This window comes from Macaca mulatta, chromosome 9 (assembly GCF_049350105.2).
Source record: "Macaca mulatta isolate MMU2019108-1 chromosome 9, T2T-MMU8v2.0, whole genome shotgun sequence".
NCBI lineage: Eukaryota > Metazoa > Chordata > Mammalia > Primates > Cercopithecidae > Macaca > Macaca mulatta.
In genome coordinates this window covers 127,932,889-127,955,859 of record NC_133414.1, presented here as the reverse complement: position 1 = coordinate 127,955,859, position 22,971 = coordinate 127,932,889, and the positions used below count along the sequence as shown (strand labels likewise).

The 22,971-nt window shown below is 37.4% G+C and overlaps 1 protein-coding gene across 4 annotated transcripts in view; it reads right to left on the bottom strand.

Moving 5' to 3' along the window:
• The window catches only part of ATRNL1 (attractin like 1), an 831,070-nt gene that overhangs the window by 96,842 nt on the left and 711,257 nt on the right, over positions 1–22,971 (bottom strand). For all 4 annotated transcript variants that reach the window (XM_002808513.4, XM_015148255.3, XM_015148256.3 and 1 more), the window contains one exon: positions 5,184–5,298. In XM_002808513.4, the coding sequence (XP_002808559.3) occupies positions 5,184–5,298 (115 nt within the window). The remainder of the gene's footprint in view (positions 1–5,183; positions 5,299–22,971) is intronic.

Here is a 22,971-nt window from a genome sequence, read left to right as displayed (position 1 = left end):
TGAAAAGATAAATTAAAGTACCACTTAGACGCGAGTTATTTGCTCTCCCCACCCCAAACTGGCATGACTTAGCATAATTTGCAGTATTAAACCGTGCAATGGGGTTAGAGTGAAACGCATCCTAGGAATCTAATCTAACCCCATCATTTTTTGCATGGGAAAACAGAAGACCCAGAGACTAAAAGACTTGCCCATGGTCCCACTGCTAGTTAGTGACAGAGCTAGGTCTAGATCTTAGGGCTTGTGGCTCCAAGTCCAGAGCTCAGATGTACGAGTTTAATTTCTTTTCCTGTGAGTTCATGGGCTTCTTCCTATTACATATGCTGAGTCATAGTTTCATTAGTAGATGCGCCATGGCATGCAGAGATTTGCATTTCACCAAATTTCTGAAGTCACCGGCAAAGATAAAATTGTCCTTACTACCATAAGCCCACTGCTTAGCAGAGACCCTCTAGGGCCTTCCTCCTTGACTTTGGGTTTAAAGGTTTTTTAGGAATAAGGGCTATGCTCCATTATCTTTATCCACAGGAGCACAGTGATGAGGGAGAGTCACACAGGCTGAGGAGCCAATGTCCCTGGGTTTGAATTCTGGCTCACTCACTCACTAGCTGTATTTACCCTGGGAAGTCATTTAATCTCTCTAGAGTTTTGGTTTTCTAAATAGTAAAAGTGGGATAATCATCTCCACAGAATCATTAAGAGGGTTACACCAATGAATATATAAAGCACTTAATATAATGCCTGGTTCTTTTTCCTTTTCCTCTTTTCATGAAATTAAACCAAAGTTCTCTTATTGTTATCATTATAAACAAGAAAGACATCCATGACACTGTGGGAAAATGATTATTTTAAACATTATGTAATATTTCTAGATTATTCAAAACAATCTAATCATCCTGCCCAAACTTCTAAGGCTAATGTAGAAAACTTAAAAATTTCAAAACCTTAGACTTTCTAGTAGTATTCTTTTGGTAATGGTATAGTCAATCATCTATGAGGCAGGATCATGGCAAAATTCTACTTCCAGTTGTAGCACATAGCTTCTTTTCAGCAGTGGAGATTTGGGCCATTGGGATTTTTGATCCAGTGAGAAAAGTTAATCTGCTTCTCATTAGGAAGAATCCATAAACTATGAAATCCATAATCTTCCATCACAAAGTGACAGCAATCATTATCATTTTCAATTTATGCTTCTGAAGAGCTCTATTTACTCCGTCCACATTTCATCTTAATGTGCCTCTAAAACGCTCGGGGACCATGCTGTCCGGGGTGACTGGAGACATGCTTGGTTGTTTAGTGTCATGCAGGAGAGTTACTTAATGTGTCCTGTTTTCATGGCGATGTCAATCTTTCAACCACTTTGAGATCAGAAGACAAAGTGGCTGCACAGTGAACATAGGCATAAACAACAGCATAAATCCCACCTTAACCAAAGAGTCTGGCATGGCTGCTCACAGAAAATACAGAAATGAAGCAGCAGGTTTACTGGGCGGGGGAGCAGGAAACCTAATTAGTCCAGCTCTAGGAATGCCAAAAAGCCTACTTAATATCTTTTGCCTTACTATTCTAAGCCCCCTAAAGGGAGAATTTCTCCCAAGCACCTAAATTTATTATATTAAAAAGAGATTAGTGCATGGGTAATCTAAGGGATGAGTCGGCACAGTTTTTCTTTTGACCTCTGGTTAAGACAAAAGCCATAAAGAAGGGAGTTCACACATTTCAGAAAGAAACTAAAATGGCCACGTCTAAGTATTACTTGCCACATATTGCTGAAGCAATTGCTGGTGGAAAGAAAATCAAATCCAAAGATAATGCTATTTTTTAAATTAAAAAAAAAAATCACTAGCTGCTCCTGAAAAGAGATGGCCAAAGTAGTTCCTGTGCATTTCTGTCACTCATTTTCAGGGTTGAAATCCACTGTATGAGAGAAATCCACCATGCTCATAGGATGCTTCTGCCTTTGCCGATCCTCAGGCTCAACCTCCTTAAATGCTCTTATTCATGCCAACGGAGAGTACACATGACACTGACATTTAGTAAGTTACATTTCAAACAAAGAGTCTGATAAAAAAAAATTTAGTAAGCTACATTTCAAACAAGGAGCCTGATAAAAAAAATTTGAGATTATGCAAAGTACTACAAGAAGACTTTTAAGCTATAAGAAGACTCTTAATGAATGCTAATTTAATAACTGAACAGAAACACTAACATTTGGAGAAATAAATAGCTCAACAGCCAAGAGAAGACCCCTGGCACCCTGTCCTTCACACAGTGGGGGTGGGGTCAGGAGCCTGCCAATGAAGCTCCGCCTCTACCTCCTCCTCAACTCCCCCAACCTGTCACCCTGCACAAATAGTGGAGGAGGTTCAACAGAACACAGGGCTTCTAGGAGAGGAATCTGGGAAAGGGTTAATTTGAACCCAGTTGCTCATTTTACTGAAATTAACTGAAGCTCATAGAGTCAAGTGGTTGCTAAAGGTCACATTTCCAGCCTACTATCATTGTCATCATCATCACCAAAATAACTTATGAACTGATTTCTATGTGTAGGGCACTGGGATGAGCACAGGCATATATAAGGACTTTCTGTAAAGATATAGAATAAACTAAACTTCAACAATGAGATAACCAGTGTCAGCATTTGGTTCCCAAGAGCCAATATGGTTCCCAAATAATCATTGGAATATATTTCCTCTCAAATGTGTTAAGTTTTAATTGGCTGTGTATACACTAAATATTTGGATGAGGAGTGAAAAAAATAGTCATTTAGTTCATAGATCGGTGTCAGTATTTTTCTTGTTCAGGGAAAACCTAGATGATGATATTGGAAAAAATTTTCTCTACAGATATTGCCTTTTTTCTTGCAGTGAAGTCAAGATATTTTATTTTATTGTTTCCCAACATTTTATTATTAAATATTTAAACATGTATCAAAGTTAAAAGAATTTTATAATGAATACCAGTATTCCTAGCACCTAGATCCTACCATTAACATTTTACTTTACTTGCTTTATGACATATCAGTCCATCTACCCATCTTACCCATCTTCCAAATTGATGGAGATAACAGATAATGCTGCAATTTAAAGAGTAGAACCACTGTCTTATTTCTGTAAGAGCTTGAAAAATCTACTAGATTGTTTTTAGAAAACAAAGAACAAGCTCATCCTGAATTATGTACACAGATACTCATCATAGTTTAATCCTCAGGCTCTGTAAAAAGTATGGTAAGCTATTTCAATCTTTTTTCTAGCTCTATCAACCCTGTTGACATTTTCAGTATTCATCCAAATGCTTGCTTTTGTAAAGACATGGGTTGTTTATTATAGACAGGCTCTCTGCTACAGATCATCAGGAAAAATTACCTGGAATGCTAGCAATAAGTAATTTTTATTCTTTTGCTCTACACTCTAGTATCCCCTCTCCCAATTATTCCTTGAGTGCAGATATACAGTGCTTTCTACATCTCACTCCCCTCTTATAACATCTATCTCACAGCCCTGTCATGAGGATCACATGTGAAAAATAGAAGAACATTTTAGAAAGAGTAAAGTACTATGCATATCTAAGATAACATTACCATTAGTAATCATAATCCAGTTGTTAGAAAACACAGCTGAGGTCATGGTTCACACTGCTACTTGTCTCTTTCATATAAGTCAAAAAGGACTTCAAAGGTTAAAGGGACAGAGAATTGGCAGTTGCCTTCAGTCTGCCCATCTCGTGAAGGATCGAGAAAAACCTTGATGTATATCACACAGACTTGTTTTCATTAGTGAAGTGTTTGTTTTGGAAATCATCCCAGTTTTAAAACAATACTTCCATTAGCTGTGCAAGTACCTATAATTATCCATCTTATCTGACCAGTGCCAAACTATTTTACTTATTGCATCCCATTTACCTCAGAGGTGCTGAAAGGAAAAGAACAAGACATTCATTCAATGTATGAAAAGGTGCAGAAAATGTTTATTTCTTTGAATAAACATCCATAAATGAACTTTGTATAGAAATTCCTGCAATAAGATATCATCAGGTACCATGAATGATGAATCTGAAGGTGTTGGAAACTCTTTGCTCCCATATATGGGAAAAATTCTGTAAACCTAACGTTTACAAGGCATAAAGTAGTACATTTTCCATTTTTTGTGTCTGGTTGGACACAAGTCAAGAAAGCGAGGAACAAATTCAAAGCCAAGTAGGGAAGTAAGAAAAGATAAAATAAGCAAGGAGGCCAGTTCATCATCAGTTACTGTTATTGAGAACTTGCCAGATTGCTGGCATTTTATTTTATGCTTAAGGGGAATTGAAGAGAAAAACAGATTTGAAATCACCCTTGCCCTCAAAAAGCATTCATTCCAGAGTGGTTGGAGAGAGAAAATAATCAGGAGACAGAAAAATTCAAAATTATAAAGATGGAATAGTATATGCAAAAAGAGAGAAGAAATAAGTGTGGTCTGCAATTTAAGTATGATTTATATCCCACATTGAGCATGCTTAGAATGTGGACAACACCACTGCAATGAGCAGACGTCTAAGAGGACAGGTATAATTATCCTCAAATCAAAAACATGCTTTTCCTACAGGAAAAGGCTCAGAACAAAGGCTGGCTGTGCCCACCTAAGACAGAGGGTTCCCCTGGCCCATGAACTCCAGTTGGTGCTGAAAGCAAGGGCATATCTTAAACCTACTGAGATGATTGCATGAAGCTGTCATCCTCTGATGCCACTCAACATTCCAAACATACATGTTCCCCAGTTTGGTTCCATATTCACAAAGCAAATTTCTAATCATATTTATAATTTGGTTTCCAACATGCCACACATACCGGAAGAAAGGAAGCTGGCTGGAAGGGTCTAGAACACGGTGGCCCTGCTAATGAGATTTCTCATTGTAATACCAGCAATTAATGCAGGTGTATGTGTAAACATTCATACATGTGTGTATTATACAGAAATACACACATATTCAACATGTGTTTTTCAGAGAAACACTGGGAAATCTCCATTTATAACAATGCAGCTATCTAGATAGTTGGGTAAAAGTTTGTATTCTCATAAAATTTTACCATGCTCTAAATTAGAACCTTGCAAAGATCCTTACTGTGCTACTTAGTAGCATTGTTTATTTCTTCTGTTCAGTCTACAAGTTCTGCTTAACTGCTGAAGGCTCCTCATTTATCATACCTGACTGCCCAGGGGGAGGGGCACCTGATGATCCTCGTGGTAGACAAAGAAACACAGTCAGAACAGCAGCTCTGTTCCCAGCACAAGGTTCAATGGCGATTGGCTTGGGTGCCCCCTGAAAAAGAAAACCCACTTTAAGTTTGCACAATTGACATAGCATTGCTATTTTAATTTTCATCTTATCTATCCTTTAGGTAGCTGTGCTGTACATTCCTACTTGTTCAGGACACACCATGTGTTATTTTAACACTAGCTCCTTGCACACTATAGATGTGCACGTGGCCTACATTTGAATAAATCAACAAATTTCACTATATTTGACGAACAGCTTGTGAGCCACAAAGTTATGCAACTTTTGTTCCTTTTTCCCAATTTTTTCCTCTCACCAATGATGTACAACACAGTGTAGTTTATCCAATTAAGTGATCACAATTCAAAATATTCTGTTGGCTTATCTTAATTTTCTTATTTTTACTGTCTACAGAGTGTACAACATGATGTTTTGATATATGTATACATAGTGAAATTATTACTACAGTCAATCTAAGTAACATATTCATCACCTGATACAGTTACCTATTTTTTGGTGGGAAGAGCACCTAAAATACACTCTCTTAGCAAATTTTCAGTATACAATACAACAGTATTAACTATAGTCCTCCTGCTTACATTAGATCTATAGACTTATTAATCCCACATAAGTGCAAGTTTGTACCCTTTGACCTACATCTCCTCATATCCTCCCGCTCCCTGTCCCTGGTGACTATTGTTCTATTCTCTGTTTCTATGTCTTTGACTTTTTTTAAGAATCCACATGTAAAAGTGAGATCAGGCTGGCATATCTTTAATACTGTTTTATTGAAATACCTACTTACTAATCACCCACCAATGCACTTGTATAAATAACTTTAGAAATAACATAGAGTAAATATATAATAATAATAATAATAGCAATAGCTAGTATTTTACTAAGTTGTTACTATGGATTAGGTGTTCAAAGTGCATTACATATATTGACTTATTTAAACTCACAACAACTCTGTAACATGAGAACACTGAAGCAAGAGGTTAAAAAAGCTTGCTAGGACTTGTATAGCTAGGAAGAAGTAGTTGGGCTAGCATTTAAGCTCAGGCAGGCTGCCTCCTGAGTTCACATTCTTAATCACACAATGCATGCCCATGACATGTGTGCATATGCAAACATGCACCTCCACACAAGTATACATAAACGTATGCACAAGTACACACATGTGTATACAAATCCACATATGAAATTTGGAATGAAACACAATGTGATCTTTGGAATAGTGAGGCTATCAATTTAGCCTAGGAATGTTAGTTTTGGCCATTATTTAAAGAGCTGTAGAAGAGACATGGTTGATATATCAAAGCAACATTTCCTAGTAAAGGCAAAATTAAATGGAAGAATAAGTACCATGGCTTTAATTATTAGAACAAATGATTTGTTCAGGTTTTTTTCATTGATGATATTTAAACTTTTCAGAAGAAATACAGACATATGCAGTCATTCACCTAGAATATTCTAGAATACTGCCGTTTCTAGAAAGTTTAATGAGGCATTAAAGATAAAATATGTCTGCTTTCATGTAAAACTTAGACTGAAATTTCTGGTGACAACGGTTTTATGTGGTTATAAAGGATTTCTCCTTTATAGCAACATAAATCTCATGTTTTAAAATTATCCTCATATAGATAACATTTTGGGAGTATTCAATATAAAGGTGAAAGTGGACATGGTGGTGGAAGTAAAGGGCATAAAAATGTTCCAAGAAAATGCTGTAAGCCATGTTGCAATACTTGTATCAAGTTACATGATCTATGGTTTTACACTTTAAAGCTTACATTTAATTTAACAGACTTATTTTTGAAAATGTTAAGTCAAAATTAGCATAAGTACATAGATATTCTCCAATGAGGTAAATATTTAGAGAATAGGTTTGTCATATTCCAAGGCTAAAAGAAAAATACTATGAAATGTTTCAAATCATATTTACAGGCTACCAAAAGTTATTTTAATTTAATAAATGCAAACAATATATAAAGGTCAATTGATTAAAACATACTAACAGAACATAAAATAAACTCAGGGTTTAAATGAGAGTGATATATTGGAAAAACCATACCTAAGAAACAATCAATCATTTCTACCAACGGGCAAGCTTTTCTTTGTTTTTCTTTTTAAACTCTCAACATATTAACTGATACTCTTCAGCATATCCAAAGGCATGTTAAAAAAAAAAAAACTTGACTGCAAAAATTAGAACAGTAGAATTATATATTTATATTAAAAAGTTGAGAAACAGTGGGTCTTGCTTTAGGAGACTGAGCAAAACAACAAATGGTTCAGTAGTACATCACTTTGATCTTTTTGCCCGGCTATCTTTCTGCTGCTTTTAACACAAGCAGAAAACATTTTAAAACATCAACTACTGGTGTTTAAACATCAACAGCATCAATGGAGAAAAAAATTAATAAAAAATAAGTAATCTTCAGGTGGAATATGGCCTAATTAACACTTTAAACTTCAGAGACTTAGCAACAAATAAGGACAGTGTAGTAGAATATCTCAAAAGTGGAAAGGAAATTATGCCTGCATAAAAGCTACTTCTACAAAATCTTCCTTTAAAAAATTACTCTCTCATTCTTAGTTCTACTGCTATTGTAAAGAAAACATTCAGAAATTTCTGTATATTGATAAACTATATAAAAGGAGATTATACTTCTATTTAAAAAAATCAAATTGACTTACAACTTGGTCTATTTTTAGGTAAAAGAATTTTAATAAAAGGATATTAACAAAAATATGAATTATTCATCCTTTTTAAAATATTAGTTACTAGCTCAGCTCTTTGATAACTTCTGGAAGAAATTCACATAATTTAAAAATTATTTCCAGAGAGTGTGTGGCAAATATCACTTTCAATACAGAATTTTATATACAAAAAAACCAAACAAATCACTTTATAGCACTTGAATTTTACAACAGAAAATAGCAAAACCCCACGAATGATAATGTTTCTGATACCCTGAGGTTTGTCAGTTGTTTCGTGATAACTACATAACCATGAATCAAAATCATTTCACAATGACATAACATGTTCACTGAGCTGTGCAATTTATCATGTACTTTCCATTGCTGCCTTTCAAAGAGATAAAGCCTGGGTTTGTTTGCCCACAGCACTCAGCAACTGTGATTTACTTCAAGGCATTTTCATATTTGTTGTACTGCAAGAAGTTGGTATTAGGCTCTACTAGAAAACATCACTGACAGTTATGTAATTAGCAGTCCTTGTGTATTAAGCCCACAGCACTTTTAAAAAGACTTGTTTTGTTCACTGTAGTGTTTTTAAAGCTATTGTACTCTTATTTTCAAGTTGCTGTTTTAGGGGCAAAAATTCTATATTAAATGCTTTCCATTTTTCAGCTCTTACAAACAGAAAAAAAATTACCAGAGAAGCTTCTAGAATCATGGAGATTTTCAAGATTATAGTTCTTAAAACTCATAATAATTTGTTCTGAAAATGAGGCCTTCATTTGAGCTCAGGATCAATCCTGGGAAACTGCTGCTACGTGAATCACTGCACGTTTGGAAAACATCAATGGGTAAAGCTGGTTACTTGTTTCTTCTTCCACTGGCCCTCTCCAATGGTGAGTGAGGGATTCACTTCTGTAAATCACACTGAGACCCATCACTAGAAACCGTATTCCAGCAGCTGAGGGCTTAACAGAATTATCTGATGTCCTTGGACCAGTCATTATAATTTAAGTGGGGTTTAGTAGAACATTCAAGGACTCAAGATTAAAAAGATGTCACATCCTTTCTCAAAAACGTTTTCAGTAGTTCCAAAGTAGAACTTGTAAACTAACTCACTTCAAGGCACAGGCGGGTAACAGAGTAATAATAGTTAACATTTATTAAGCACTTACTATATGCCTGGTATCAATACCTACCCAATGAGGCATTGACTATTTCCATTTTACAGATGATGAAACTGAAGGTCTAAGAGTTCAAGTGACATAAATAAAGTTGTAGACCTAATAGGTGGTATAACCAGGATTTGGACCAATGCAGTCTATCTTCTGAGCTTGTATGCTTAACTTTATGCTATATTACCTGCAATAGGTAGGAAGACTGACTTATCCTCTAGAGTAAGACAATAAAATGTAGCGGGTACTAACTAGAAAGTATAACTTTTTAAAAGACATTAACTCTTAAAATGTGTGCTGACCAACAGAACATGTCTGTGGGTCAAAAGAGGCTTGAGTCCAAAATGACATTCCCTACATACTCATCTAATCACATCCTTTATTCTGCACAAGCTCTATGTTTTAGTCAAATTAAGTGCTATTAGTAACTGTTCAACTGTTCCCAGGATTTTCAGAGTCATCTGTGCCTTCTTCACTCTTAGTCTTCCTACTGTCTAAGGCATCTTTCCCACAGGTCTCCAATGTTCCTGATCTTATGCATCCCTCAAAGCCAACTCGTGTCACTTCATCTATAAAGCCTTCTCTGATCTGAAATATTTAGTTTCTCCCTCTTTAGTTCTTTAACTTTACTTTTTGTGGCCCTCTTTATTTTCTACTTTGAATAACAGCTGGGTAAATGTCTATTTCCCATTGCATCAAGCTCCTTGAAAACAGGTCTTGTTCCTTATTCATCCCTATATCCCCTGTGCTCACTTCCTCTCTTTGAAATGTCCAAGCATGGTGCTTGTGCCGCCTTTTTGGGACCTATGTCTACCAATGTTTTATTGTACTTATTGATATACATGTTGTATAGCTCTGCTTCTGCAAGGCATATATTATGTTAGATTTTTGTTTGTCTTACCTATAGCATCTACTAGAGTGCATTGCACATGGTAAGTGAAAGAGTCAATGAATGAGTAAATCAAGTTGTCACAGAGGTCACATGGTGAAATAAGCGATAAGGCATGACCAAGTTTCTCTCCAAATTTGGATATTAAAGGGATAATAAAACACTAAAAATAATAATATGTAACATTTTCTGAGTGCTTACTAGATGCCTAGTGCTATGCTAAGTTTTTACATGGATTATTGTATGTAATCTAAATAGCAACCCTATTAGCAGGATACTGTTATTTTCCATTTCCTACAGATGAAGTAATTGAAATTCAGACAGGTCAGATGGTATTCTCAGGGTAAGACAGCTAGTGAGGGGCAGATCCAGGATTGAAACTCTGATTCTACAATCTAGGCTTTCAGCCACTGTACAATATTACTAAAAAATATAGCTTAAGAAGCTAAGGAGTCTCTCATTCTCTCGGCCTGACTATTAATAGTAAAAATCAATTTAGAATACCAGTTATAACAATTATATGCAGATACTTACCCCATTTCTGACTAGTGATCAGAACATATGAGTCCTCAGACCAGCTCTCCCACTATCTAGCTGTGTGATCCTGGGCTTGTTACTAAGTCAGTTTGCCCAGTTGGAAAACTAAGTCAGTTTTCCCCAACAGGTAGGTTGGATGATTTTTAAGGTCCCTTTCCTCTTTAACATTCTGTGACTATGGTTTATGGACAACCTCCAGAATCTGTGACATACCAATATCTAACAGTTTGTGTAAGTGTGGTGAAATTTAAAATTTCCAATCCTTAGTATTTTTTTCTTCCTGCTCAGTTACTTTAAATGGCACATCTAATTTTTAAAGAACAGTTTTATACCATATGATGAATACATCACATAAGACTAAATGGCCACCATCGCATGCCAAAAAAGCAATTAGAAAATTGAATCAAGGAATTAAGGATTAATGTGGGTATGTTATACCTGTCAGCAGTAATAAGTATTTTGACAAGAACAGAATAAATTCTGACAGTATGCACAAATACTAATCTGATAGATGAGTGAAATATTAAAAATGCAAACAACTACACATTAATCACTCTAACATTTCCCTACTAAAATACTTTTAATGTTATTCTTATCAGAATTCATCTATAAACAAAAATGAGTCTTTTTCAACAGCTTGCATGACTTGGTATTTGCTGTTTAATGAGTGTGGATACGAAATTTAGTTTTTAGTCACATTAGTAAAACTGAATGAATTTACTGAGTATTGTATTAAGTGAGCCCGATGGCTTTTGGCTCGCAGCTAATCAAGCGTGCTGATTCCATAGGATCAGCAAATACTAAGATTCCAGATTTCAAAAACGGATTCTCTGATTCCATTGTTTAGGCTTGGGGAAAAAAATGAAAGCAAAAATCACATCTTTCCTTATTTACTTTTTGTTTTGCATGAAATGATGAAGGAGAAAAAACACATTAGCTGGGTTTACTCAGTAGGAAGGAGAAGAATTCATATTAATAAAAGAAATTAAGCTGATGGACACTCTCAAAAACAGGGTTAAATTGCATTAGAAGCCAATTCAAAGAGAATAAAGTATTACATGTGGGAATAGGTAAAGGAATAAAACATAATCTTCACGGAATCAGGATGCTGCACTTGAGGTTCTGAAGGTATTCCAACCATAAACTTCATTTTCATATCCTACTAAATATCTCTCCTTGCTAAAATGCCTCCACGTTCAATCTGTGTTCAAAATTTCTAACTAAACACACGCATGCACACAAACACAGACACTCATATATACCCATATTTAAGGATTATCTTTATAGTATACTATCTAGATAAACTGAGTTTTGTAGTTATTTTAATTGTGTGGCACTGACTTTGGGAATAAAATGGTTGGATTGTGACAGCTTCAGTTTTATCACCTATTTTTCCCTAGGTGTTTAGGTACCAGAAAGTAAAATGAGACAACACTACCTCTTCTTGAGCTATTATACAATCATGCTTTGCCCTGAGTTGGTTAATAATATGAATGTTAATAGGAGGTGACTTTGAATAGATTATCCTTAAAAGTTGATTCCTGTTAGCATTTTTCAAAACTTTAAAATAGATTTTCTATTAAATCATTATCTTAATTAGATTTGTAACAACCTGTACTTTTCTCCACAACTCATTGCAAAAAGCAACCTAACCACTATACTTTACGTATGAATTTCAAAATTGAGAACATCCTTTCTGGCCTTGAAAAGTACTGTTAAGTGTGAGAGACAACTGTGCCTGCCAAATCAGTCACTTCTCATCTTGCTCATGCCCAGACTTAGGCTTTTTTTCAGGCCCCTCCATTCACATAGACTTCTTGCCAACATCTACCATTCCTGCCATATTGGCTTAAACCTCTCTACCTGCAAGAAGCTATGCCAGGTTATGCTAGGCCACTCCAGGACCTCTTTGCTCTACTCTCTCTCAATACTTCTGAGTAAATAACTTTTCCTTTCTAACCATTGAGAAGAAGTGCAACGTGGTGGTTATGAGAACAACCTTTAGCACCCAACTTCCTGGGTTCAAGGCCATGCTCTCATCCAAGCATGAGTTTGGTTAAAGCACTTAACCTTCCTGTGCCTCAAGTTCTTCATCTGTAAAATAGAGCTAAAAATACCTTACTCATATTGTTATCATAATGATTAAACGAGTAATATATATATACATGAAGTATAGCACACAGTAAGTACTAAGTCATTGATTATTATTACACCATTCTGTCCAGTTTTCACTTTGCTTTAGAGTTGTTCTTTGTTCCGTATGAAGAATATGCTCAACTCAAAAGATAGATATCTGAGGACACAGACCATATTTTTTAAAGTCTCTGTTAATGGCTTGATATGAATTAATTAAGAAATTCAGCCTTGAGGAGAGATTTTTTATTGATGGTTTTCAGGGTAGGAAAAATCTAATCCCAATGCCAAACTTCCCACACTTCCACATCAACACTGCCCCTGAATGCCTGCCTGTTCTTCCCATTTTTGTTCCCTGCTTTTATCAAGGAATCTGACCTGACTGCAAGCATTATATGTTGCAGAGAATAGACTTTCCCTGGCACCTAAGACTGAGGCATTTAAGAAATATTTTATGAATAAATGGATATTTGTTTTCCCTTTTCCAAATTGTGCACAAGGTAACTCTCAAAGATATAAACAAAATCTCAATCTAGAATAGATAGATGTAAACCAGCAGGAAAGTTAGAAAAATCAAGATCTTGGTATTATTTCCCAGGCTAGTCCATTCTAACACACATTATGCCATTCATTAATGTCAAATGCCACCATAAGAATACAGCTGATAGATAAATTCTTTTTAAAATGTAAATGTGCTCATTACTGGTGGTCGAGTGCTACATAGGCACAGTACCCACTCTGGTGAAGCATCATTTTAAGCTAAATGCAAGTCTGACTAATTTAGAGCCAAATGCACTGGAAGAGTTATGCACAGAGTCCTGGGGGTAATAGCGGAGGGAGGCAGGCAGGAGAGGGTATGTGAAGTTCTGGAGAAGGACTTTACCTTGCAGAAGATGACTAGGAGTTCACCAGGAGAATGATGAAGGAGGATTTCTGGCAGAAGTAAAGGCATGCACACAGAGGTGCAAAGACATATGGGTTGTATTGGAAACTGATAGAAGTTCATTGGGGAGGTTAAGTGTTAGGAAATATTCTGTAAAGAGGGATGAGGAGAGGCAACAGAGGAAGACTGAGGCCCTTCAAAATATCCAGGTCTCCCATTAGCCCTTCTCATCCTTCCTGACCATGGCTGGAATTCTCACTACCTGCTTAAAATGTGCTGAGATGCTAAGACAGAACCTGACGTGTGCAGCACACGGTGGGTCATGGGCAGCCTTCATCAAGACGTGGTGTGCATCATCCCTCATGAACACGAGCAAACCTCTCCCTATTAGGAACTTGCGGTGTCCCTTTATTAAACTATTAGTCAAATCTGTTATACTGAGGGAACATTAAATTAAAACATTTATTCCTGAAACTTCAATCATAAAAGTAAATCAAGAAGCACTGTGAAAACTGTCAGCAGAAAGAATAAAAGTGCAGATTTGGCAATATTCTTAATGAAGAATCAGATGTTCATAGATTCACATAATAAATGACTTTCTACTGTAATTATCATACCAGTCGCAACCTATTATAAGTACAAAAGCATGGACGAAACTTTGAATGAAAGAGTTTAATATGACTTGGTACAAAAGCATGTGTGTAATTACCTGGATTTCTCAGAGAATAAGTCATTTTGGATTGCAGAGTTTTCCCAGAAAGCTGAACATTAACTCTACAAGAGCTAAAGCTTTGCCGTTTTAGGGTGTTAAAAAATACTGCAAAGTTGCTTGAAATAAATAGCATTTTCTCTGCTTCTCAACAAGTCTGTAATATATTAAACATAATTTAATATTGTCTTGATGTTCCATGATCAACATTGTGAACATCAGTTTTCACAGAATGCTAAAGACACATAGAGTTGCAAATGTGTGAATGAATGTACAGCTATAGCCCTAGGGGTTTCTTTTCCCTCCTCTTCCCCAGTCCCAGAAACCACCAATGCCAGCTTGCTTGTTACATATTTGTTTCTTTACATAAATGCAACCTTTGCAGCTGCCACTGGATAAAGTGACTGCTTTTCTGTAAACCCCATCAGTGATACAAATACTGAAATGACCTTCTCAAGAGGTTGTCTTATTTTCCACAATATCTTCTTCCCTGTTGCTGTCAGTGTGCTGTGACCTGTCAGTAACATTCAAAGTACTGCCTAATTTCTACATTACCAATCCCATGTACCACAGACATCCTCTTGACAGTCTGTAACCATCCTCCTATGTCCCTTGAAGTTCGTAGACAGAGTAGCCTTTGCAATTTCAAGAATTTTGACAATAGAGTTTGGAAATAATCTTACTACAAAGTCTAGAAATACTTCAACAGACCCAAATGACTTTATTTGACATGAAGTGGGTGGGGGTTCAAATATTATGGGATTTTGAATAAATTACTGAACTTTTCTGTGCCACAGCTTTTCTATATAGAAAATAGAGATTATAACGCCAATCTTGCAAGTTTACATTGAGGATTATAAAGAATAATATACGATTAAGGCACTTAGTATAGAGCCTGGCAAAAAGTAGTTGTTTAAATACAATTTTATATTAGGTCAAATCACTTGCAAATGCAATTTTTAAAAGTCAAAACCAATTGAATATCAGCAATTTTATATGGATCAATGTTAATAGTTCCCTTTCCCTTCCTTCCACTTTGCTTTGGTGATTGATGGCAGGTAAATAAAGGAGGCTTACACATCAAGATCTTTTCTTATCTTTCTCTCCTGGGTGATGTCATTCTCTCAGGATTGGTCCGAAAGTATGGCTCCAGTATTCTAGTGTCTGGTCTAGAACTGAGTTCCAAGTTCAAACATTAGTCTATTGTGCAGAAGATGATATTTGATCAATGCTAGTGTTAGAAAGCTCAGAGGCCAAAGCCATTAAAAAGGACATATTCTCCGCAAACCTTTCAGCTCACACAGCAAACAGAAGAATATTTTATGGATGGATAGGCATAGAAACGCCCCCTAAGGGTGTTCTGGTGTATCTGTGTGTGGCTTGGGAAGCCTCTTTGCTCACCGGCTGTCTCCTCATTATTTCCTAAATTTAAATATCCCTAATTTTATAATCAAGTCAGGTCAGAGGGAAAAATGAGAGAAAGGATGGTAGTAGACAGAGGATGCTTTTTGCAGGTTTCTGGGGTCTTCCTGCAGGGATCAAAGTTATTTCTAGGTTCTCTGGAACTCACAATACAGGACTTGCTACCCTTGCGTATGACCTATGTAGAGTCCTTGTGTGGCCAAACTAAATACACTTGTGTAGCATTCCTTTAGGTCTTTTCCTCAAATTATCTAATATGTGATTGTGTGAACTCATCTACCACATGAGAGGTTGCTTTAGAAAATGAAGTATATGAGAGTGAATAATATCTCTTCAAATCTGTCTTTTCCCCAAAGCTCCTTTTTCAGTATGACTAAAAATTAATGGTCAGAGTCTGTGTAATGATCCTTTCCCTGGTTTTACTTATGCTGCTTTACCAACTCCCTGTTGGTCCTACTAATTATCTAATTGATTAAGCCTTCAAGGAGCCTTCTATCATTGGGTGGCGCCCACTGCACACATCTGGCTCACTGTATTTTCTTTTAAAAGGACAACAGTTAATTAAAAGAGCCACAGCACAAATGCAGGTATCAACTGGGAAGCAGATCTTGGTTGTTTCCTCAGTTGTTCTCTGCAGAGGGTTGAATAGCATCTCCTAAAAGTTCATGTTCATCCAGAACCTCAGAATGTGACCTCTTGTGGAAATAGGTCCTTTGCCAATGTAATTAGTTAAGATTAGGTGAGAGGTCGTACTCCATTAGGGTAGGCCCGGCCTACTTTTGATACAAGGAGATGCCACACGGGAGAGTCACTGAAGAGTTCACCATATGAAGACAGAGGCAGAGACTGCAGTGATGCATCTACAAGCCAAGGAGCACCAAGGTTTGCAGGCAATGCCAGAAGCGAGGGGAGGGGCACAGAAAAACACTCTCCTTCAGGGTCTCAGAGGAATCAACTCTGCCGACACCTTCATTCCAGACTTCTGGCCCCCAGACTGTTTTTTTAAGCCACCAACTTTGTGGCCATTTAGCCCTCAGGAGCTAATACAGTCTCCCTAGTCACAAACCAACCTTTAACAGAATGGCCAAGGAGTATTGACTGCTTGCCATATTTTTCTTTTGTTTTGGAAACGATCATAAGTATAATACGGTAACTTACCAGTCTCAACACCTCAGAATATTTCCCCTATTTGGGGGCGATTCAAGCCACTTTCACTTCAGAAGTTAGCTACATATCACTAGCATGGCAAATGCAGCTCACACAAAGGTCAATGGGGAAATTCACTTAGTTATGGGAATTTTGTGATCATTGTATGATTGATGATGTTCCTAAAATGGAAAATGGTGGTAATTGCTCCTTAGAACGCAAAGGTAGTATATGTTGTATGCTGAATTCCCCAAGAAATAGATTCTGAGATTCTGAGACATGTGTGCAGGAGGTTCATTGGTAAGTAGCCACAGGAACAACATCGGTGTGGGGTGACAGAGCAGAGCGTGGCAGAGGGTGAAGTTCACCTGTGGTGTGGCAGCCTCTGCCCGACTGGGTGGTCCTTTAGAGTTGTCTCACATCAAGACAAGAGGCTAAGCCTTTGAACCTATCCATGGATGGAGGCTGTCCTCAGGGGGCGGGGAATGACCATTGTGAGAGGCAGCTTCTGTCAGCAGCGGGTGATTCCTGGAGAAGGACTGGGCTCAGAGCTGGGAAAATGAGAGGCTCAGCCTCGAAGTGGGAATGCAGGCAGCACATCTCAGTCGTACTATAATATTCACAGTTCTGAAGAGAAATTTCCTTATTAGCTAAGAGTGACTGGGCCAAGGCCAGATTTAATATGTTATGGTCTAGATAAGGTTATTGGTCATTTATACTTTTGTTCCTCACCAAGCTTCTGAGGCCGCTCTATATTGCCCTTCCTAATTCTCCCATATGAGTGCTTGCTCTTCAGGACTGTAACCTTCCTCTTCAATTTTCCTACCTTGGCTGGCAACTCTGATGGTGATTTTTATCTTCAAGAAAGGGCAGAAAGTATGATCTGGTGCTAACTCCATGGCTAGGTCAATAGTCTAAAGAACTGAGTAAGCATTACTCAATATTTTATTCTTCACAGTTGGTATTCAAATGATTCAGTGTATCTTACTTTTTGTTAAGTCATGAAGCTTTCAGAGGAAGAGGTCACCTTTCCTCTGAAATAAGGTCACCCTTATTTTGCATTCAGGGACGGTGGAAGATGAGTAATTAATTAATCTTACCAAGGTTCTGTAAGATGTCAAAAGGGATGGCAGAGAAGACGCCAATATCCTCTGTTTGCCTGTGAAGTCATATTCTGTCTTGTAAAACTGCAAGTTTATATGTCTTTTCTCTAATAATAATAATAATAATAATGTCAACTATTATTAATTGAGCATGTATTATTTACTGAACAGTCCCTTGAGAAGTGGAAGGTGAACTAAAAGCAGTTGCAGGACACTGTACTAATTACTAATACATGTTCCAAGTATTAGCAACATTACAAGGTTTTTGAACCCAGAACATGAATATGTCATATTAGTTGTAAAAACTGCTGCAACAAAGCAAATTAAACCCTTTGGATGGAACATTTACAACAATACTTTGAAGATCAATATTGGTCCTTATCATACTAAGGCAAGAAAATACACAGCAGAAAGAATTCATTATCTTGAAGATTAACACATAAGAGTATACAGGCTGGACATGGTGGCTCACGCCTGTAATCCCAACACTTTGGGAGGCCGAGGTGGGCAGATCACAAGGTCAGGAGATGGAGACCACAGCGAAACCCTGTCTCTACTAAAAATACAAAAAATTAGCCAGGCATGGTGGCGGGTACCTGTAGTCCCAGCTACTCAGGAGGCTGAGGCAGGAGAATGGTGTGAACCTGGGAGGCGGAGCTTGCAGTGAGCCGAGATAGCGACACTGCACTCCAGCCTGGGTGACAGAGTGAGACTCCGTCTCCAAAAAAAAAGAGTATACAACCTCAAACTCACAGGCCTACTGTGGGGAGCAAGTTCTTAGAGTGGACTAAAGGTGTGGGGAATGCAGGGATATGATAGACAACTGGCTCCTGAGGGCATAGCAGTAGCCACCAAATTAACTGTAGATAGAAAGACAGTCAGTCGCCGGCATCCCATTGAGGTAGAGCAGTGAAGTGCTCCAGCGGTTGCGCATAGCACAGTCATGGAAAACATTCCATAAGAAATGTTTGCTCCAAAGGATCCCCATCAGGGAATTATCCAGACTATGAACACATATGGTGAAGAGCAGGCCCTGTTGCTTATGAGGTAGACCTTTAAACTAAAACTTTACAAGATAATGTACTTTATATTAGAATTCAAAAGAATTACAACACAGGATTAAATTAGGCAGTTTGTATTGGATAGAGGGTAAACATGTGGGCTCTGGTACAATACCACCTAGAATTAATTCTTAACTGCCCCTTACTTGAGCATGTTTCTTAACTCTCTGTGCTCAATTTCCTCATCTGTAAAATGGCAATAATTATAATATGTACTTCACTGGATTGTTGTAAGGATAAACTAAATTGATACTTACAAAGCATTTAGAATACTGCCTGGCATAGGGCAAGTGTTCAATAAATGTCAGCAATTATCATTTAATTTTATCATTTTTAATGGTCTGTTTAACTTAGCATACATTTTTACTATAATAATAACTTATTCTTATAACTTAGCCTATATCTTCTGATTCATGTTAGAATAGCCCAGGAGCTTATATGTGGCCCTGGTGTGACACAGACTTTGAGGAAACTCTTGCAGGCAGGTTCTACATTCAATACATTATGCCATGAAAAGTAAAATCAAGTTTGAATCTTGGCTCTACCACATACAGATCACGTGACTTTAGGTAACTAGACTAATCTTTCTAGGCCCAGGTTTCTTCACCTGTAAAAGAGAATAATAATAGTGCTAATCACTCATAAGGTTTTTGCAACGAGTAAACTCAATAACTTATTTAAAGCACCTGGTATATTGCATTGCATAGAGTAGGCATTCAATAAATGGCAGCTATATTATGATTTAGCTCCTTTATCGCCTTAAAAATATATTTAACTTTCCTGCTTATTACAAATGAACACCATACATTCTTAGTTTGCTATTTCAATTTCTTTTTTTCTCCTCTTATATGTCCTGAAGGAATTTTTAAAAATATCACTAAAAAGAAATACTGAGACATAAAAATACTTGTGATGGTCATTTTCCATTTAGAAAGGAATTACCTTGATACTTCACTGCATCTCTTCGCCATAGATCTTTCTACAATGAAACTGTAATTCACGATCTTGTCAGAGCTGGGGCAGGGGATTCAGGGGTGAGTATCAGATAAAAGATTCAGACAGAGATGCAGGATCAAGAAGGGGTGGCTTTGAAGAAAGCAAGCAAGCAAGGACGGCAAAAGTAAAGGGTTAGAAAATGGATAAATCAGTTGTGGGTTTAGAAGTGACATACATAATAATAATGGCCATTTTTGAATACCTAATGTTTCCTTTACCTGTGCAAGGAAAGTGGAAGAGTTGAGACTTGGACTCAGACTTATAATTCTGATGCCTAATTCTTCCCCAATTTCCATACTAGCATCTAGCAGTAATGAGATGCCACGGGAGACAGACAGACACATGTATCATAGTTCAAGGTCTGAGACTCAGAATCCAGAGAGTCTATGAGATTTGAAGGAATGAAGTGAGAGCAAACACAATATCAAATGATGAGCAAGTATAGAAGAAATACAACAGAAACGGTTTTCTATCCTTCCCTTAGCATTCTGCTCTGCTTCTTGGTAACAGAAGTCAATCTTCCCACATAGGTTGGTGGAGGCTCTGCAGGTGAGAAAAGGTGAGTGGCAGCTCCTGACCAAGATGAGGCCCACAAGGCAGGAGTCAACAGCACGAGTGAATGGTGGGAAAATCCTAGATTCCTCCCTATTTTACCTTGACTATTTGATAGCTTTCTGACCCAGACTACAGTTAATTTGAAAAGTTCCCCCTTCCACAGAAACTAAACAGTTTTCAAAGCAGAAATATAAATTAATTTTGCCAATCCTGGCAACCACTAACCCTCAAATTTTCTATGACCTTAGCTTTTTCCCCCTTTATTTACCTCATAAAAGGGAAGTTAGGACATATTAATCTCTGTAAATAGCTCCATACTTTCAGAGATCACCTCAGAAGAAGACTATTTGAGTAAGATGAAATTACTATTTGTCAGGGAATTTAATCATACTCTTTTTCTTGGTGTTGGTTTTCGAGTTTCTTAATGCCTTTAGTTAATAGCAGGTAGCTATAGCAATTTTAAAGTATCTCTTTCAGTTATAACACTCTCTGTTGGCTTTTTTAAAGCACCTAACAATTGACAATACTCTTTAAAAATCTCACTTGGAAAAAAAAAAAAGGTCTCACTTGGAAAAAAAAAAGGTCTCACTTGACTGTTGTAGCTACTATGTGAGGTAGTGAGAACAGCCTTTACTACCCAAACTTTACAAATGATAAAACTAAGGTTTTGTGAGTTAACAAACTCGCTTGAGGACACAAAGTAGCTATGTCATGTTAGCTGGTGCAAGAAGTGAACATCTAAACACTGACTCCTGGGCTCTTCGTAATACAGGGAACACCTTTCCAATTGGTTTGCTTTCCATGCTCCACTCCACCCTCACCCCAGTGTGATTTTCACTGGGGGGATTTTCTCATGAGCTCAGGTGCGCTCTGGGCTGTAGCGTGCTCATCCATATGCACTCATCTATGAGATGCTCATTCCTCTTTATTAAGGAACTATGACAAATATAATCTGTTGAAAAAAGTTCTAGATCTCCAGTTCTCTCTCCTCATATTTGAGAGTTCTGTACACTCTTGCAAATATGAAAGATGTAAGATTGAGAGATTAAAGGGAAACACATACAAGGAAGGAGGCCAGGAGGTGCTAGGAGGGGAGAGGGGTGTGAACAGGCCTCCTCTGGCTTTCACATGCTCATTCTCTCCTGGGAGCAAAGAGTCAGCGATGCACTTAGGGACAAGGGAAGCAAACTGGCCAATACCAACAAACCAACCAGGCCATCTGTGTTTCTGGAAGAAGAAGGGCAGGTGGGAGTATTTATCTCAGGAAATTGCTTTTCTTGATTTTTTTTTTTTTTTCAGAAAACGTGGAAAAATCTATGAAGAATGTGGGACAGGGAAGGGAGCAGAACACAAGAGAATGTATGTGGCTAAGGACTGGTGTCCACAGCCGGGGGATAAAAAGGCAAGGCCTGCTCTGTGCTGTAAAGCTGTAAAACTTTCCTTCTGCTTATTTTCATATGAATTGGAGAAAAGTCACTCAGGCACTGAGGACTGATGCACAGAAATTAGCTGACATCAGAGAGGCCAAGAAGTTATCTTTGCACAACTGGCCAAAGGCACATAGTTTTCCATGGGAAATGACCACGGAGCTTTGGTCGAGGTTCCCCAAGAGGCAAAGCTCAACTGTGACAGCTTCTTCAATATGCCGCCAAGTGCCTGTGGTTCCATCAGAAACCCACAGTGCAAAAACAGTCACACCTCTGCACCTTTTATTTGAAAAGCAATACATTTTCAGATAATGCTATTTTTTCTAACAGAGGGTCTACATCTGAACACACTTGAATTTTAGGAATTGGTGAACACAAGTTCAATGTGAACTATCATCACGACTCACCCCAGCCAAACAGATGGTCCGACTAAAACCCCTAAAGCTTATTGCTACAAAGTCTTGGTAACAAGACAGTCATTCAATAAATGTTTATTGAGCATGGCCTATGTGCAAGATACTGTAGCCATGCCAGATTTCTTATTACTCAGTGTGCTGCTCCATATAATGAGAAGGTTGATCTTGCTGAATTTCTAATGAAGAAATACATCAAATCTTACCTCAAATGTTGCCAATGATCCATTTATAAAGAGCAAACAAGAATTTATCCTGGTTGTAACTTTTCTCCTACATATTCTTAGGTTATTTAGCCAGATGAATTAGTTTCTGCTTAAACAAAAACAAAAACAAAAACAAAAAAACAAAACCAAAGCCCTTTGTTCATTTGTATATCCACAAACAAAGTAATATTGAGATCCGCCAATACACCACGAACTGCATATATGCAGCTAGGACTGCAGACTTTAGGCAGTATTAGGGCAGGAGAATTTTGTAGTAACAAAGGACTCTCTTGTTGCAGGTCTGCTGATTAAGTAATAGAAGCTAACACCTACTGCACTTACTGTAGAATAGAGTCAGCC